The sequence below is a fragment of the Hipposideros armiger genome, unplaced genomic scaffold (assembly GCF_001890085.2).
Source record: "Hipposideros armiger isolate ML-2016 unplaced genomic scaffold, ASM189008v1 scaffold_511, whole genome shotgun sequence".
NCBI lineage: Eukaryota > Metazoa > Chordata > Mammalia > Chiroptera > Hipposideridae > Hipposideros > Hipposideros armiger.
In genome coordinates, this window is record NW_017731861.1 from 1,032,832 (window position 1) to 1,052,319 (window position 19,488).

Below are 19,488 nucleotides of genomic sequence, written 5' to 3' on the forward strand. Positions count from 1 at the left end.
GTGGTAACTTTGCTGTGAAACTACCAATTACTGAACACTGTTGTGTGTCAGGGCCTGTTTTAGTTCTTTGCATGAATTAACTTACTTGATCCTCTACACATGTATGAGATGGGCCTATTATCTCCATTTTACAGACGAGAAAATAAGCACAGAGGCAGAGTAACCTGAGATCCCATAGCGGGAAGAGCAGCAAGGGTTCTAATTCAGTGGCTACAGAACCCAGAGTCCGCCCTAACCACAGCGCTAAGTACGCTAATATAGTATCTCACTGAACACTCCACCCACAGCCAGTGAGGCAGTAACTGTGTTCATTTTACAGATGAAGAAACTGAAGAGCAGAAACATGCTCGAGGTCACATATCTAGTGAACTGCAGGGCTGGCAATAGACTCTAATGCAGCTGTTATAACCTCTCCCGCCTGTGCCTGCCTTCCGTGAGGGGTAGGAGCGACCCAGCGCAGTGAGGAGAGGGAAGCCAAGGATGCAGGGGTGTTTGATTGTCCCCTGTCCCTGCTCGGCCTGGAGGCGCACTGCGGGAGTCACCTGCCGGCCCAGAGCAGCAACAACCTTCTCCCAGGGCAGCTTTCCCGGCGGCGCGCCGCAACCTCCCACCTGATTGGCCATGTTTGGCCACGTGTTCCAACACAGCCTAGGGGGCGGGGCGAGGGGGCAGGACTGCTAACTGCGCCTCCGCCTGATGAGGGCGGCACGTGGATCCGGGTGAGACTGGAGTGCTGGTCACCGCCCGGAAGGAATGGGGAGTTGGTGGCTTGGGACGTCTGACAGAGAAGGTTCGGAGTCACCATCGGAAGGGAGGGGAGAAGAGTCCGACTAGGACAGTAGGACTTGGAAGAGTGGGGGCCCAGCTGAGATAGGGAGGTACAAACCCCTTGGGACACAGACAGATCAGATGGCCAAGGGGTAGTGGGGAGGGCCCTGTGTGCCAGGGAACAGAAGGGAGCCAGGGCTGAGAGCAAGCCAGGAGCCTAGAGGCTCGGCCTCATGGGAGGGCAGCGTCTGTTTTGGAGCCTGTTGGAGATGTTTCCCTGGCGGGGGACCCAAACATTCAGACCCATGTCAGGAGAAAGGAGAGGGACTTATTCTAGGACTCCAGGGTTTCTGGGAGAGCCCAAGGGCAGCGGGACCTGGGGCTGGCCTCTAGAGGGCTCTGGAACCCAGAAGCTTTGCTCATGGAAGGCATCCTTCTCCTGAAGACCAGCTCACCCTGCTGCCCAGGCTCACAAGGTGAGATGACCATCCCAAAGGTCAGGTTCATGTCTTCATGCAGGAGACCCCCTGGGCCGAACCAAAGTCTCCATCCCAATTCTACTTTCTGGAAATTGTCGACTCCATCTGCTTTCACTGGAATCCAGCTTTTTCCTCAGTGGAAAACAGGGCAGTTGACAGTTCCCAAGATTTATTTGTCCAGTCTTCAGCCCTGGAGAGACTACTCTATTAGGTCCCAGGAGAGAGCCCACTGGTTCAGCTGGGCTCAGTACTCAGTGCTGGATCAGTCACTAGAGAATTCAGCAGCCCCCAGCAACCACGTGGGTGGTAGGGAGGAGAGAGAACATTTTGCAGAAGAAGATGGTGGGAAAAAACCCCAGAGATGTCCTGAACCCCAACCCTGCCACAGAGTATCCCCTGCAAGACTCTGCTTCAGTTAAGGCAGTAGATGGAGGGAGTGTTCAGTGACATAGTTGAGGATTCTGGGGGCATGCAGCCCAGCTGGCAGAGCTCTGTAAGGGAAGGAAGCACACAGCAGGGCGAGGGGTGGGGGGTGGTGTTCAGCAAAAGAAAAATACCAGGTGACCTTCAGGGGGATGTCAACCCCAAGAGGGCCTTGTCCGTGGCCATTGAAGATGGTCATGCCATCAAGCTCAGAATAGGCAGTGTGAAATGAGAAGCCACCTTTCTGGGGCTGGTTAGGGGACCAGGGGACTTAGCTGCTATTTTGCTGTGTGACCTAGAGCAGTTCCTGACCTTCTCTGGCCAGTTTCCCTGTCTGAAAGAGGAACTGTAGAGTGATCTGAGGCACCAGTGAATGAGAACTCACTTTGAAAAGGCCTTCACCAGTATGACAGAGGGTCCCTGGTCATCACCCTGCTGGCACTGGGGGCAGTGAATGTGCCAACCAAGCCCCAAAGGACCCCAGTACCCCTACTAGCCACTCCCTGCCCGGCTCTACTATCCACAGGGTTTTCCCTGGGAAAGGGCCAGGTGGCTTCATCCACTGAGAGTCAGGAAATTTGTGCTGACCTGGGCATTTCAAGCCCTGTAGCAGGCAGAGGACAGGGAGGCCTGTGACTGCGGCCACCTCCAAACCCCGTGCCTCAGGTCTGACAGAGACCTTGGCCTTGGGGGCTAAAGGCATAGCCACGGGGCCTCCCCTCTCCCCAAGGATTCCTGGCTTACCCTGGGTTCCCTGTGGCCTGTCAATCCAGGCCCTCTGTGCCAGTACCACCCAGCTCACTGGGGGTGGGCAACAGGCTGACTTCAATCTCTGTTGCAGTGTGGATGTTCCCTGGCAGCCCCGGGCCTCGGTCTCCACACCACCTCTCTTCCCCAGCACTGCCCCTGGCTGCTGACTTCTTAGCATAAACCAGTAGCAGCTCCAGGCACTAGAACTTGTTATATTGTCTGTCGCTGGCTGCACTTACATAAGGTTTCCTGAATTTCATAAGAAGTGCAAATAATGCCTTGTTGGTGGAACACTGGATAAACAGACTTTGTGATTAAAGCCCTACCTGCACTTGGTCTTGGGCACACCTGGTGGTGTTATGACTGACTCGCCCTAACTGGACCCCAGGTAGAGTGAACCTCAGGGGGACCAGGAATCAGGCACCATGCCAGGCACACTGTCTCATGTCATCTTCACATTGCCCTTTGAGATGGGGACTGTTAGTATCCCCATCTTATGGATGAGGAAAAAGGCGCAGAGGAGGCCGACTTGCTCACACTCACTGAGCTGGTGGTCAGTGGTAGAGCTGACTCAAGCCAAGGACTTCTCGGCTCTGAGGCCGCTCTCCTTCCATCTGTGACCCCAGGCCCTGGAACCCAGATGTCCTGACTCCCTGTGTCCCCAGAGCCCACCCAGCCATGCCCCTGCTGCTTCTTCCCCTGTGTTCCCCTCTTCTGAAAGAAGAAGGCAGATCAGGAAATCTATCAGGCTCCAGGCCTGGCAGTGTGCCCCGAGGGGATGAGGGGGCCTCTCCACAGTGTGGCCCCAAATGCCCTCTCCCACCTGCCCCAGATCCTCAGGGGAAGGGGAAGAGCTGTGGGGCCTAATGAGCATCTCTGTGAGGAAAGGGGGTTCTCTCCTCCCACAGCCACTCAGACCCGGCTGCCCCCTCTCCCCATGGTCCTCACTTTTCCACCAGCCCCTGCTCCAGAGTCCTACAGCCTCAGCTTCTCAGCCAGGCTGTCTGCTACCTTGAGGGGAGGGCAGAGGAGCACATTCCAGGGCCTGAGGCCTCCCTGGGGGCAGTGAGGGCTTGGGAGGGACTTGACTGAGTGGGGAGGGGACCTCAGTGGCCACTGTGTACCAGGGATTGGGTGTGCAGGCCTGGCAGAGGCACAGTGATGGGGGTGGGGGAGGGGGGGCTGCTGAGCACCTGCTTCTGGACTGCCCTGGGCCTGCTGAGTCCCAGGCTTTTAGCATGTCTGACCTTCTGGAGCTCAGCTGGCATCTGGGCCAGCTCTGAGCCCACTTCCTGCAGGGAAGCCTGGGCAGGGGGTGGGAGTCTTTGGCTTCTATCCTGATCTGGTGCTTCCCCTAGGACATCACCCCACCCTGGTCTCAGAACTCCATTCTCACAGGGTCCTGCCTGGGACTATGTCTTGACCCAAAGAAGGGGCCTAATGTCTATGAGGTACTTGGAGAGGCTGATGGAACAGCACTCGGGGGCGGGGGGGGGGGGGGGCAAGATGCCTCATTCTTCCACTCTGGACTGTATCGGTAATTAAAAATTTCCTGTATCCCAAAATATTGCTGGGTCACACTCCCTCCATGTGAGGGCTCTCTGGGGCAGGCCTGGGTCTGCAGCCCCCTCTATCTCCAGACCCTCCCCTCTGGCTACCTGCATTGGGGCCCTGTGCCTTGGCCCCCACGCACCTGCTTTACGTTGATTGGTGAGCCCACCCTGTCAAAGAGTGAGTGCCTGGTCCCTCCCAGGGCCACCTAGATACAGTGCAAGGGCAAGGCGGCCTGGGGGCCAGCCTGGGATGGGTCTAGGCTGTCTGCTCTTGGCCCTTGGTAGAGACACCCTGATCCCAACTCATTGATTCCAACAAGCCAGGTAACCCTTCTCCTCACCTCCCAGGTTCAGCCCCACCTTCCCCTCTCCAGGTGGCCTCAGTCTCACCTATTGCTGGTCACAAGGGCATAGTGTGGTCTTCGGGAGCCTGGTCCACACAGCACAGGGAGACCCCTCCTCCAGTCCTGCCCCCAGTTTGATCTGAGTGGGGCAGCCTGGACCACCCAGGTCTGCTCTCACCTCCTGCTGGGGCTGCAGCTGCTCCGCCCCTGCCTGTCTCTGAGTTCTCCCCTCTGCCTCTGGTGGCGCCCACCCTGGACAGGCCTCTGGCTCCTCTTTGGGCCTCAGCTGTAGCCACTTATGGGGACAGCAGGACCCTGTCCCCTTGGCCCCACCCCATTCTGAGCATCATTAGCCCAAACAAGGTCAGTGGGCTACTCGGCTGGGACACAGGTCCAGTTCTAAAGGGCTGTAGAGAGTATGACCCAGGGACAGTAACCCAGTGGGTAAACGGACAAGGGTTACTGGATCACTGAGTCCAGCCAACACCACTCCCAGTGTACAGACAGGACCTGAGCCCAGAGACAACAAGGGGCTTGATTGGGGCCACAGGCCACAATCCCATCTCCATGTTCTTGGGGACCCTGCTTCCTGAGAAGCCCAGGGAGGGCCTCCACAGGCTCTTCTCTGGTCTAGATGTGGGGTAGGTGCCTGGGGCTCCACAAGCAGCACCCTCCCCTACTCATCACCTGGCCCCTCCAACCAACTCACACTTCAGCCTCTGCAGCTGTGTCAGGGTCCTGGGATTAAAGGAGGGGAAAAACAGGGCAGAAAATAGCTGGTTCTCAAGATCCCAAGTCACACCTAACCCACCCAGCAGGAAGCTAGCAGGAAGCAAACTGGGGGCTGTTATAGGGTGAACTGTGTCCTTCCCCTGCAACCCAGGAAAAAAACAAACAAACAAGATGTTTGTGTTCTAACCCCCAGGACCTCAGAATGTGAGCTTATTTGGAGACAGGCTCTTTACAGAGGTGATCAAGTTAAAAGGAGATCATCAGAGTAGGCCCTAATCCAATATAACGGGTGTCCTTATAAAAAGGGGAAATTTGGACACAAAACATTCACACGGGAAGCGCCTAGTGAGCATGAAGGCAGGGATTGGGGTGATGCATCTACAAGCCAAAGGACTTCAAAGACTGGCAGCAGCCACCAGGAGGCGGGGACGAGGCAGGAACAGACCTGGACAGCCCTCAGGAGGAGCCAGCCTGTCCACACCTCGCTCTCAGATACCAGCCTCCAGAACTAGACAGGTGCTATCGTGTCAGCCACCCACTTTGTGGAACTCGGTTATGGCAGCCCCAGCAAACTAATACAGAGGGTGAATGAGATGAAACTGCACGTGACAGCTTGCTGGCCCCAAAGGGACCCTGATTTAGAAGGGAACTTTCACCTCAAAGCAGCCATGCCTGAGGCAGCATGAAGCATGCAATAACAGTAACTAACATTTCATGACCACGTGCCATGTGCCCGCGCAGCACTGAGCCTGCTACAGACTTGTCCAATTTAACCATCACAGCCAGCTAATGGGGGAGGAGAATTGTCACTGTTCTAATTTTTTCCAGATGAGGCTCAGAGAGGTTGAGTAACTTGCCCAAGGTCACGCAGCTAGTATAATGTGGAGACAGGATTTAATCTCAGTACCAGTATTCAGGCTCCTGAGTCCACAGTCTTTTTTCTTTATTAAAATTTATTTTTCAATTACAATTGACATACAACATCATAGTATTATAGCTTCGGGTGTACAACATAGTGATTAGATATCTATATACCTTACGAAATGATCACTTCAGGAAGCCTAGTACTCATCTGACACCATACATAGTTATTGTATGGTGCAAAAGTAATTGCAGTTTAAAAGGTTAAAAAAAAAAGAAAAAACTGCAATTACTTTTGCACCAACCGATACACTATTATAGACTATATTCCCCATGTTGTACTTTACAGCCCTGTGACTGTTTGCTTTGTTTTGTTTTAAAGATTTTTATTGGGGAATTGGGGGATGGGAACAGTGCTGGGGAATTGGGGGAAGGGGAACAGACAAGTTGCTGTCGTTTTTGTTCTTCCGTCGAGTTGTGGAGGACGTTGCTTCACTGGCCCAAGTTGGCACCATCATTACGCTCTTCCCGGGCAAGGCAGATCAGACGCCGGCTTCTAGACGGCCGCTCACTGCGGCTGCTGGCCGCTCACTGCAGCTGCTGGCTACATACGGTAGCCCATGGCAACCCACTGCCACAGGGGCTGCAGCCTACACCGGCACTGGCGACTCACAGCAGCCCAGCTCCAGGTTGAGTTGTTGTTCAGCATCTTAGCTGTGGAGGGCAGTGTCACTGGCCCTCATATGTGGGATCTGAACCGGGGCCCTCTGGCATCCCAAGCCAGTTCTTAACCATCGTGCCACTCAGCCGGCCCCTGTGACTGTTTTTTATAACTGGCAATTTGTACTTCTTAATTCCTTCACCTTTTCCACTCATTCCCCAACCCCCCTCCCATGAGCCCACAGTCTTAACTGCTAATTTTGGGACAGTGAAGACCACAGAATCCTGGGAATGAAGAGAAAGACAGACTGAGGTAGAAACCCAGGGAGTGTCTGGTGGAAGTAGCTTGAGGTTGGGGATGGGACTGGAGGTGGAGCATGCTGGAGACCCTGGGAGCCCCTCGCATCCCTCTGCCAGCCAGACCCTATCCAGCTGCTGCCCCATCTCTCTGAGATCCTCTGCCCTGCTATGAGTTTGGCACATCAGCTGCTCCCTACGGGACCACTGCCCATGACCCAGGGCTGAATTCTAGATCACCCTCATGGACAGGCTCAGGGCCTGGGGGCACCCACTTGCTCACAGAAGGTGAGTCCTGGGCAAGCCTCTCCAGGAACTAGAGAAAGAGAAGTGACCTGGGCAGTCCCTAAGGGGCAAAGGGCTAGAAGGTTCTAGAGTTGGGGCCCAAGTTGGCACTGGTTTGGGGTGTTTGCATAGGGCTCACCAGGCGCCACTCCTTCCAGGGGCCTGAGGTCCCAGCCCTATGTCACGGTGTGCCCTGTGTTCCTGCTGACATTGTCCCCTTGAGTCTGGGGCTGTCTACTTGACTAGAGTGCACAACCCATAAAGAACAGAGGCCCTCCAGACCCCATGGAGACAACCTCCAATCCTCAAGGATCTGGGTTGAGAAACACAAAAACTGAGACTTTTTTCTGTACAAGTGTGCAGTCGCAGATTATCATTGGAACTCGGCTCCCTTGATAAACTAACAGCCTTCTCAGAGCACACGTCTGGACCCGTTTGAGAGAACTGATTTAGACCAACTCCACCTTTTATGAGAACAGCTAAGCACAGCTGCTGAGACCGTGCCCACCCCTTCCAGCCAGATCAATAGGCTGGCTCTCGTGGGGAGTTCTGCAGCAGAGCGTGATGCCATCCTGGGTCCTTCCAACTCTACATCCCTGTGGCTCCAAGCCATCTCCTTGGTGTCTGTTTCTCTGTGTCTCTGGGTGTCTGATGTGCATCTTGGGGGGTGTGTGTGTCCATCTATCTTGTCTGCCTGTGCACATACATTTGCCTGGGAGACTAAGAGAGGACGCTGTCTAGGTGAGGCAGCCACCAAACTGGAGTTGAAGTCAGGTGGACAGGGCCTGGTACACTGAGCGTTGCTCTGGTCCTGTCCCACATTTCACAGTGACCCCTTCATCCACTCCACTTCTCATTTAGTTCAGGGACTGTGTTCAACACCCCCACCTCCATGCCTCTCCTCTCTGGGCCTTTGCATATGCTCTTCCCTCTTGCTAAAATGTCCTTTGTTCCTTCACTCCTGGAGGATGCCTGTTCATCCTTCAGTAAGGTTCAGAGACCCAGGAACCCCTCTGGGGGGAAGGGGGGGCCTTCCTATCTGCTGCCCCCCAGCTTCTATAGTGCCTCTCTCCTCATCAGGCATGTTAAATTATAATTTCCAGCTTGATGATTGGTGGCCCCAAACCATATGCTTTGGGGATGAAGAGTGGCCTGACCCATTTTTGGTTCTCCTGTGCATGAAAAAGGGTCAGACATATAGTTGATACACAGTGAATGCATATTGAACAAATGGACGGGTGATGGAGCATAATGAGGAAGAGGCAGAAGAAGGGAAGGAAGTGGGGAATAAAGCATCCTAAGAAGGGGAGAGACTAATTGGCCTGCAGTAGGAAAAACAGGGCAGTGAAGAAGAGAATGGGGAGGAGAGGGTTGTGAGGAGAGAGGAAGGGGATGGATAGAGAGCCGAAGCCAGGCCTCATTCTGACTCTGGAGTCTCTGCAGTTCCTCCTCTTTAAATTTCAAGGCAACTGTCACCTGGTGCCAGCATGCCTTCCAGTCCTCAGCCACCTTCTCATGAAGCCTGGGATGTGATTCTTCCTCTGTCTCTTCCTGAGGGGTACTGGTGCTTCCTGGACCTGGAGTGTGCTAGTAGAAATGGTGCACTCTGAACACAGCATGGGTGCTACACTGCCCTACCCCACTGTCAATGATTTCTTTCCAAGTTGCTTGGATATCCTTACTATGTCTTGTTGGCTGGGATGGGGCTAGGGCAGAGACACCTCTTCCATGGCTCCCTGCACACACAGAACCCTGTGTCCTGGGCAGGGACCACTCCTCAGCACCCTGACTTGAGCTCAGCAGCTGAGATTATCTCACCTCTCCCATCCTGGCCCTGGGCCAGCAGGAGGGGCTCAGCCAAGTGTAGGGGAGACAGGGTTTGTTGAAGCTGAAAGAATTTCCACATGCTCCCATAAAAGAGCCAGAATGTGACAACTAGGAGTGTTGCTACCTGGGGAAGAAAGTCTGGCTTTGGCCATGTGATTCAAGGTTTGGTGACAGAGGCTGGCCCACCTCCTGCCCACAGGGCCATCTCACCCAGTGTGAGAGCAGGACACCCACCCAAGCCTAGGTTGGGCACTTTGAAGGGTGGACCCAAGCAGCCATTTACCTGACTTCCTGGCCAGGGGCCACCCCCAGCGCTACTATGTAGCACTGACTTCTCTCCAAGCAGCCTGGTGCGCTCTGCCTCCAGGGTCTGCAGGGCCTGTACATGCCCGCCCAACACATCAGACCCCTAGTCGCTGGTGGTTCTGGCTCAGCTCTTCTGAGAGGCTCTTGTTCACCTGGGAACAATTCCCCACCCCACTCGGAGTCATGGCTCCCCTCCACCAGGGCTATGGGGATCACCTGGCTGGGATCTGTCTGCTCCAGCTAGCCCCCAGGCCTTTACCCGTGCACGCCCCTCTTCCCAGAGCCCCTGATCTCATCCTCTGGGACTCAGTTCTTTTAGAAGTCCCCCTTGGATGCCACCAGCACACACAGGTTTCTCCAAACCCCAGGCTTTAAGGCTGGGCGGTACCTGGCTGCACACCAGCAGAGGGTGCTGTTTCAGAGGTTCCAATGCCAATGGTGCTCGCTGGAGCTGTGCTGTGTGGAGGCCCTGCTCCAGTCTGTCCCTCCTGGTCATTCTCTTTACCATGGTGTCCCAAGAGCCCCTCACCCAACTTAAGAATCCCCCAAGGACAGGGCCCAGGCTCCCCTGCTTCTCTGCCCCCGGCACAGGTGGACGCAGCTTGGCTCACTCAGTTGGTGCCTTGGGTTCCCTGTAGGGCAGACCCTGCCGGCTGTCTTGACCCACTTGGGTGAGCTTCAGACGCTTCTGCAGGAAGGTTGTGTGTGTCCTGAGCCTGGCGGGGGTCTCACAGGCCCCCATGAGACACCTTAGTTCCCATCCCAGCTCTGCTCCTGGCCCTGCAGGCCTGGCACCAGCATCTCTTACAGAAACACTCATCCAGGACCTGGGGCCCCTCCAAACTCCCAGACCACACTGTTATGACCCTGAACAAGCTCTTCCCTACCCTGTGCTCTCTGTTTTCCCATCTGAACCAAGAGGGAAGTCAGCTGGATGACTGTAGGGTCTCCCCAAATGGGTCCCTCTCTGGGCTGAACAGAGGCCCCTGCACTGCCCTCCTTCCCCCGCTACTGCTCCAGGAATAAAGACCAGAGAAGGAGATATAGGGCAGGGCCAGTGTTCAGGGTCCTGCCATGCAACCACTTGGAGAGGGACTACCCCGGGGGACTCTAGGCTAAGGGGCTGTCAGCTCATCTGGTCCAGACACTTCTGGGCCTTTTCCACTTCTGCCTGCAGTAGCAGGTTCCTCTGGGCAGAAAAGACTGTCTGCCCATCCTCTCTCACTTGGCCCCTCCCCCATCAGCTGGCACCCTCACTTGTCTTTTATGTCCTGGTCTGGCCTCCTCCACTCCTCCTGTCCCTGGGACCCCTACAGCTGATGCCTCTCCTGCTCCAGGTGGGCCTGGGAGTATTCTACCTGCTGGGGGAAGGGCTGAAGACCTCATGGGGCCCCTGGAGAGGACTGCTTCTCCTTCCCCCAGGCACAGCAGTGCCTGTGGATTCTGATACAGCAGAATCCTTTATCATGAGGCCCTGTCTGCTCCACCAGCTGTGATAAGCCCAGCCAGGGGCTCAGCTGACGGCCCAGCATGAACATGTGCCCTGGCTTATACATAAGAGACAACATCCCACAGCTCTGAGGGGCTGCCCAGCTGTTATCACTACAGCCTCCAGATGTGCATCTCTCTTCCTTCAGCTGGACCTGAGATACATTACCTCTCCACCCCAACTGCTGATGGCTTTGGAGCTCCAGCAAGATCAGGGATGCTGTTATGGAATGCTGGAGAGCAGGCAAGCATGAGGAGACAAGTTGTCCATCAATCACCCCAGGGAGCAGGGGCTCTAGGAGTCAGCTGTGGGCTGAGACCCCCAGGTCAGTAAAGGCTTGGATATCTAGGGTATCACAGGGTGGCGCTGTCCACACTCTGACATGGGGCAGAAATGCTGGTTACCTTCCCTAGGAGCCTCAGCTTGGTTAGCTCTCTCTCTCCCTGGGGATTGCAGCTTTCACCAGGAGGAACTGGGCTTCTGGGCAAACTCTTCTGTGCATTGAGCTACAACCAGCCACCTCCCTCCCTCTGACTCTCTCTGGGGGTCACAGGGACCCTGGTCTTTCCTTCGCCTCTATCCAGTGCCCCTAGACACACCAGGCAATGCACTGCACACCTTCGTGGGGCACCATTCACAGAGATGACACTGTTCAGCACGGCAGCCCTGTTGGAGACTCGATTCCTGTCTCCTTTGGATGCTCCAGACCCTGACGAGCCTTCTTCTGGAGAACATGACACCAGATGTGGGTGCCAGCCCTGAGCGTTTGGGAGACTTCAGCCTGGTAAGGGGAACTTGCTAGCTCAGGGAACCTCCCTAGGGTTCCCAACAAGCCAGGAAGATCCGGGGGAGAGGATGGGAGCCTCACTTTCTGCCTCAGAGCCAGTAACTCACGGCAGGCCCTGCCGAGCCCCTGTGCTTGCTCCAACGGGCCTCCAGTGCCACTCACAGGCAGCCGGCCAGCTCGGCCTGCTGCCAGCCACACCCACAGGTCCTTCTTTAAAGGCTTCCAGTTCCGGGTTCTGTCTGAGCACCTGCTAGAGAGAGCACCTGCCAGGCTTCGGCCTGGGCCCCAGGGGCTGCCATGCCTCCCTTCCCCACACTCACCTGCACACTTCACTGCAGCTGGGTGGGCAGGCACAATGTAGTGACCGGAAGTGACAGGAGTGCCGGGACAGCAGGAAGGGCCTGCACCAGGTCCATGGGGCTCTGAGTCAGTGTGTCCTGAGAACAAGATGGATGGGAAACCCTGAGGCCCCTCTGATATGGAAGCTGAGGCCCTGGGCTGAGCAGGCACTTAAACCCTCCAGCTCAGCCTCTTGGCCCAGGAGTTTCACTAGTAATTCAGATTTCAAATAAACACTAGTCTCAGCCCTGCTAAACAATTCTCAGTCCCAACTTTCCATGAGCTGTGGGTGCTGTGACCCAGCCACGTGCTTACCAACAAGCTCATTTGGGCCTCCCTAGTTTGGGAAGGTGGGACTGAAACTCAGAAGAGGACATCAGTTGCCCCAGGTCAGTTGCAGGGAGTCAGTCAATTTTGAAGTAGGCTCCATCCCTCCTCCTCTCCTCCCCAATGTGCGAGTCTGGAAATGCAAGGTCAGGGGAACATTTGGGGGACATGATAGTTTGGCTCTGATGTGGGGCGTCGGAAGCCCTCGAATGTCACTGCTCTGATACCTTGGCTTCCATAGCTCCAGCTGTGAGATGGGGGCCCTGACCCCCATGCCCTACAAGCCTGGTAAGGGAACTCATGAGGTAGACAGGAGCTGCTCATTATTCCTCCTTATCCCCCCCCCCCACTTCGGGCCTCAGAATCCTACCACTGTCTCCCTACCCACACCCCAGGAACCAGGTACCTTGCCCCAGCTCTGTGTGGGCACAGGAAGAGGGTACCCACTGAGGAGAGGATTTACTGGACTGAGACCACCTGTCCCGACTGACTTGCCCACTCCTCACATTCCCAGACCTGCTCCCTGTTCAGGATGGCACCATACCCACCATGCCCTTCCTTCTGGACACCTCGACTCTCTCCTCTCCCAACGCCAGGCCCTTATTCTTGCAGCCCCCTCCAAGCTCTCTCCTGTATTTCACCACCACATAAAGGCCTCTCCAAAATGAACCGAGGACTCCACTCTGGCTGGGTGCTGTCTTCCCACTCAGAAATAGGGGCTTCCATGGGCAGCCCCAGCCCTTACTGGGACCCCAAGCTCTGCTTGGCTTGGTTTTGGAGGGGCTCATGGTCTGCCAGGTTACTGAGCTTGCAGAGCTGGCAGAGGACAGCACAGGCACCAAGTATCATGGGAGCACAGGGAAGGAAGCCAGACTGTCCAGAGAGGTGACCCTGGGGTTGATTGAGGCTTGAAGGCGAATTAACTGCCCTCAGAGAAGGCGAAGGTGGACGTGGCAGACAGAAGAGAGAGAGAGAGCAGCAGGACAAGGAGGGGGGGTCAGTGAAGCTGGGGCCTGGAGCGGATGGCGGGCTGCGCCAGGAGCCCAGGGGGGCAAACAGGACATGGAGGGGCAAGAGTTGCTGTGGGCACAGGTGGCTGAGGGTTGAGGCCTGGGGAGAGCTTGGGCCTGAGGGGCATAAGATGTGCAGCGAGCCTCCTCTGAAGGTGGTCCTCCCACTGAGCTCCCCAGGTCTCAGTCGTCCAGCACTAGAGAAATGAGGTGAAAGGGTGGGGTCGCGGTGGGCGGAGTTACCCAGATTACCTCAGGGCGGATCTTTTTCTACGTGCCTGAGACTCTGCCTCTGCGTTCTTCTAGGTGTGAGTTCTTTTAGGAATTAAGAGCCAAAAGAATGAAGCTCTAATAGACTCAGGCACGGCAGCTGCTGGGCCGCAGATTTTGGCGAGGGAGCGGGCTCCTATTTCACTTTAGAAAATGGGAGAGCATCTTCGTTACTGAGAGGCAGGGACTCCTGGGTTCTCTATGGTGGTAAGATGGACCCGACTTAGCCCTCAGAACCTGGCGCCTGAGGCAGGGCTGAGGACAGGAGCCTCTCTGACCTCCAGTGCTCTTGCGGCCCTGGCTTCCAGGAGCCCTGGAAACGCAGCCACACGTAGCGGTGGGAGGAGCAGGCACCAGAGTCCTCCCACCTCGTGTGCGTGGATGACATCGAGATGAAACTCAGCTGGTGTGGCCGCGGCCACAGGTCAAGCACTGGGCCCCGGCGAGAATGGCATCTCAAAATCTCCGGCACCGGGCAGCATACTAAGGGGGTGGAGCCTAGAGGCGGGGATAGCCGGGCTTGAAGAGGCTCCAGAATCTCTATAATGGAGGGCGGGTGCACTTGGTTGGCAGGGGAGTAGGAGCCGGTCTTGAGGCTGCCTTGGCATAGCAGGCGTCCCGTTTTTACTTCGGATGTAGGTGGTGAAGCTAACAGATTTGGGGTACCAAGCATCCCCTCAAGCCACCAGTTTAAGGGACCCCAGTTTAAGGGAGAGCCAGACACCTAGGACTAGAGGGGCCTCCGCAACTCCGCTGTGGATGGCTCCGCTCGGACCGCGCCTGGGGGGACCCCAAGCTCTGCAAGACGGCACCTTGCTTCGGGGGCGTGCCCAGTCCTCACTGGGGAGGAGGCGTGACGCGGGCGGGGCCGGGGAAAACCCTGGCTACCCCCGCGGCGTGACTCCAGGGAGGGGCGGGGCCTTGAGGGATGCCTCGCCCCTCCCGTTCCAGCCCTGGCGTGGCAAGGAAGCAATTAGGGGCCCCGCCTTCGGGCTTAGCTGAGAACGCCAACGGAAACCCGGGGTCGTGCTCGCTCACAAACCATGAGGTCTCCCAAAAAGCCCGACCTCGGTTTTATCTGTAAAATGGGGCCTCGTTATCCAGCTCCGACCAAGCGCGGGACAGCAGGTGGGAGGGTTTTGTTGATCCAGTGGTCGTCGAGTAACTCCGAGAAGTGGTCAGGGGGGCCCGACCACAGTAGGGCGCGGGATCTATTAACTGAGAAACAAGGCACTTGCTGCGGTGCTCCCAGAAAAGGAGACTCCGCCTACAGGGCTCTCGGGCGTCTCCTCACAAACCGCACTGCGTGCCCACCGGCGCTGGGCGTGCCGCCATGGCTTTACCGCCCCCCCCCCACACACACAGAATGTGGTCTTTTTTGCTTCTTTCACGTAAGCACGAATCGCGACCGCCTTCACGAGCCTCGGCGCACAGACCTCCGTCGGTTTTGGCGCCCTCCGGGGCCCTGGGCCGGACAGGAGCTCGAGGCCAGCCAGCTCTTCACTGAGGCGACCGCGCAACAATGCCCTCCTCCCTGCGCGCAGGAAGGGGTTGGCGGGCGCAGACGGGGTCGTGGTGGCAGAGCGGGCGGAGCCCTCCGGCAGGGTCGCAACTTCACCTTCCGACTCCCAGTGCCCGCCAGTCGCCCAGTCGCGTCTTGGGGGCCTACGTGAATCGCGACACGGCGGCGGGCGGGACTGGGACGTCCCCTAGGCCCTTGCGGAAACAGTCTCCACAGAGGCCGCATTGATCGGGGCGGAGGAGGCGGGTCGTCCAGAGCCTTCGAGTCGGGAGCTAGAGCGGCCAGGCCACCAAGCTGGGCTGGCGACCGCTGCGTCACGCGGGGGGCGGGGTCACCGCGGGCGGAGGCTGGAGCCGGAAGCGGAAGAGGCGCTCGGAGCGGAGAGTGGGGCCTAGCCGCAGCCTGAGCCTGGGAGACGGTGAGTGTAGTCCCGGTCCCGCGGTGGCTGCAGCGGGGGTGAGTCGGCGGGGTGGGGGCGCTAGTTGCTGGTCCCCAGGCCCCGGCGTCGGTCTCGGCCTACTCTCTTTCTCCTCCTCGGCCACCTCAGGCCGCGGCCCCGACCTCTCACCCCTGACCCGCCGCTTCTCCCCCGGAGGGTGGTCACCGCAGACCCCAACCTCTCGATCCCTTGGTGTCGGGAGTCCGAGCCTGAGAAGCCTCTGAGCCCCCTGCAGGGATGCGGTTTTGGCCCCGCACCTGCCCGCGGAATGGAGTCTGGAACTACCTAGACTAGCCAGGAGGGGCCTTCAGACCCCTCCCCACCCTCGGCTCGAGGCTTGGTCCGCAGGCTCCTCCTCCCCGCGCGTCTTGGAGTTTGATTCTGGCCCAGGCTTGCGTTCCCGCTGCACCCCGGCTCATTCCCTCGCCGCCATTGGCGGCGGTTACGGGGAACGGGGCTCTGGGATCTCTGGGACCCGGGGCTTCAGGAAGGGTCGCGAGCGAGAGCCACAGGGCCCCGCATGTTTTGTTGTGATGATGGAGCCGCTCCAGCCCGGGGGAGGGGCCAGGCCAAGCTGACAGTACAAATGCCCGGGCTGCTCTGGGTCGGGGAGTCTCTGCTTTAGTTCCGGGTGTGGGCGCCCTGGTGTGGAGCTGGGGTGGGAACTGCCTGAGCCAGGCCCCCGTCGAGGCGGAGTTGGCAGCCTTCCAGCTTTCCTCTTCCATGCCCTTGAGAAGGAGGAGCGTTTCACCCGGCCGTGGCGGCTTGCAAGGTGGCAGGTTTGAGATTGCAGTGGTGGAGCAGCGTCAGCCAAAAATAACCACGGGGCGCTCGGGTGGCTGGGATTCGGGCGGGCAGCCGCTGACCTGGCTGGCTGCTCTTCTTGTCGGTCCAGTTCTCTGGCCAGGAACAACAAATGAGAAGCCGACGAGGCCTGTGCTCAGAGGAAGCTGGCACCCCCTGCCCGGTTTCCTTCACAGCTTTTTCTTCATTGTGTAGAGCAGAGCCTCCTGAAGCATAATTGTGGCCCTCAGCTTCTAGCTTCTTCAAGCAACCCTTTTGCTGGGGTGTCCGAATAAGAGATAAGTGATGAGAAATGGGCCCTAGATCCCTGGCTGGGAAGATAATGAGGGGCATCAGGTAGCCCCAGTATTTCACCTGCCTAGACTGTGTTGAAGGGGAGGCTATTTTCTGTGATTGCCTTGTGTACGGTACTTTATAGCTTGTCATCTGTGCCAAGTTGGTGGGGAGGTGTCGTTATCTCCATTTTCCAGGTATGGTAACCAAGGCCTAGAGTGGCAGTAAGTGGCAGCACTGGGATTTAGTTCAGGATTTTCTACCCAGAGCTCTCTCTTTCATGGTCCCTTGGAAGGGACTTACTAAATGTCCTCAGTGCCGTCAAGGCATTTAACACAGACCCAGAGGTGTTACCTGGAACCTTTTTAATGTTAATGAAAAGCTGCCTTCGGTACCTCTTGTGGGCCCAGACTGGTGCTAGGCATTTAATGTGAAGGCATGTGCTAAGCATGTTACTTAAGGAGTGACAATCCAGTCCTCACAGAACACTAAGACTACTATCCCCTTGTTGCAAGAGGAAGCTGAAGATATAAGAGTAGTTTAATAATTTGCCTAATGGTACACAGCTAGAAGTGACAATGCCAGAATTCAGACTGACATTTATCTGACTCTGAAGCTGTTTTCTTTCCGCTAATGTGAACGTAAGAATCTTCTAGGTCCCAGAAGGGATTCTTTGACCATGTCCTCCAGCTCTGGTGCTTTTTCTGCCCGGTGAGGCTGGGCTGGGCCTCTGTCCTTGTCATTTAATGAAATGTGAGATACTGCCTTCATTCCATAGCTTGGGCACCTGACCTAGGGTAATTGTAGGAAAACAGTGAAACATTAGTCAGCTGGTCATCAACACAACAATAGTCCAAGTACTTGAGGAGCTGTGCCGGTGATCTTACATATTATTTATCTCCAAGGATTGCTGGGGCCTGGACTTCCAGGTAGACAAGGGAAGACAACTGTTCGTGGGGCAGTTGAGGGCAGTGACTTTCTCAGGATCACGGAGAAATTCCCAGGGGTTTGGTCAGATATGCCTCACTGCCCTGCCCATCCAAGGGGAACCATTCCATTCTGCTCTTCTGACAGACCCTTCTCATGAAATGGGGCAGTCTCAGTGGGTTTGTCCAGGCAAGCCCAGGACCGACCACCACTGGAGGTTGGCTATGGCCAAGTGAAGAGTTGGGAGTAAGGCAGGCCACGGTCTCTCGCCCAGCCTTCACATGGAGGCATTGTCAGGGTTTTGGGTGTGGGTGGAACAGGGAGCTGGCCTCACGTAGCTCTCTCAGCTGGTGGCTGATCCAGCCTGGCCATTTTCTGAGTGGATATAAGTCCCCGCCGAGCAGGGATAGTGAGGTGGGGCCCTTTTGGCCTGCCTCCCCGAGCATACCAGCCTGTGACGGGCACAGCAGAAGGGACCTGGAGCAGGGGCTAGGAGAGGGGAGAGCAGCAGTACTGTTGGGTAGAGGTGAGGCACTGCCTGGTAAGGCTCTGCAGATGGTCCGAGGGTGATAAATGGGCTTCAGGTAAGGTATTTGGATGCTCTGAGGACCCTGGCGTCTTCATGGTGCTGAGCCCAAGTATGGACCAACAGGGGCTGGCCAGAACCCCACGTCTGGGGAATGTTTGTGAGACCCTGTTCACCTCTTTCTCCAAGAGCTGGTCTTCACATTTCTGCCTGTAGCTCCTCACCCCAACTTATAGTCCTTGCTTCCTTGAGCGGGGCCCACTTCAGGGCCTCCTCAGGCAACGGGGCTTCTCAACTTGAGCGCTTTCACCCCTTGTTCCTGTGTGTTGGTGCCCTGCCAACAGTTGTCTGACTCTGGCCTCTGGCCTGACAGAGCAGGCACTTCATAGGACCCCACAGACCGGCAGGAGGGAATTGAGCACACAGGGCTCCCCTGTCTCCTGGTCTCCTGTGGTGCTGCTCGACTGACTCCTCCCAGTGTTCCGCCTCAGCACCTGTGCTGGCTCGCCTGGTTCCCCCAGTGCTCAGGCCACCAGGCCCATGATGCTGTGCGGGAAGGGGGGGGAGGGGGCAGCTGTTTGTTTGTTCACTGGCAGAGAAGGGTGTACCCATTGTCAGCTCTTTGACCAGTGTGACCTCAGAGTTCTTCTTCACTTCATAAACCCCTGGGAGGGGCTGCCCCCAAACAGAACAATGGGCCCCTTCTTCAGGAGCGTCTAGGCTGCCCCGGCAGCCCAGTGGCCGGAGGTGGCTGGCTGCATGTTTAGTAGGACTTTCCATTTCTTGTGGCCTAGATGCATCACTGTAAGCGATACCGCTCCCCTGAGCCAGACCCGTACCTGAGCTACCGATGGAAGAGGAGGAGGTCTTACAGTCGCGAACATGAAGGGAGACTTCGATACCCGTCTCGAAGGGAGCCTCCGCCCCGGAGGTCTCGGTCCAGAAGGTGAGAGGGACCTAGGTCAGAAGGAAGGGCTCCTTCCCTCAGTTGGGTGGGGAGACAGTGTGCAGGCTGGTGGCAGCCCTGGGCTCTTTCAGGTGACTGCTGCCTCTGTCTTGCTGCACTGAGGTCACTGCCCTGTCCGCTTTGGGCTCCTCCCCGATCTCACCTGTATTCCCAAGCCCCAGTGTTTGCTACCATCCTTGCCACCCCTTCTTTCTGTGCTTGAGTCTTCCTTCTCCCTACACATTCCCCCAGTTTCTTGGCTAGCATCTCCCCTGCCAACCTCTGAGTCTTCCTCAGTAGGGATTCAAAATATAACCTCAGCCCTTTCCAGAGGTTGGCTCCCTGGTCCTGTCTTAGTCTCCAGACCATAGGGCGCTCTGGGACATTGGAACCCTCAGGGACGCTCAACCCTGCTCACCTTCCCCAGGACTCTGCCTCCTTTGGCACTGGCGGGGTGCTATCAGTAGCTGAGGTTCTGGAGGCTGGGCTTCTCTCTCTCTCTCTCTCTCTCTCTCTCTCTCTCTCTCTCTCTCTCTCTCTCTCT

At 56.9% G+C, this 19,488-nt stretch overlaps 1 protein-coding gene across 6 annotated transcripts in view; it reads left to right on the top strand.

The window, feature by feature from the left end:
- The first annotated feature begins 731 nt into the window (after positions 1-731).
- The window catches only part of CLK3 (CDC like kinase 3), a 28,617-nt gene continuing 9,860 nt past the window's right edge, over positions 732-19,488 (top strand). The window contains exons 1-5 of one of the 6 annotated variants that reach the window (XM_019667961.1): positions 732-790; positions 1,214-1,244; positions 10,923-11,099; positions 11,328-11,558; positions 18,793-18,944. In XM_019667961.1, coding sequence (XP_019523506.1) covers positions 11,472-11,558; positions 18,793-18,944 — 239 coding nt within the window. In that variant the 5' untranslated portion in view covers positions 732-790; positions 1,214-1,244; positions 10,923-11,099; positions 11,328-11,471. Of the gene's footprint in view, positions 791-1,184; positions 1,245-10,886; positions 11,100-11,327; positions 11,559-15,104; positions 15,486-16,222; positions 16,248-18,792; positions 18,945-19,488 lie in introns of those variants that run through there. The other 5 variants (XM_019667962.1, XM_019667963.1, XM_019667964.1 and 2 more) reach the window with 5 other exon arrangements.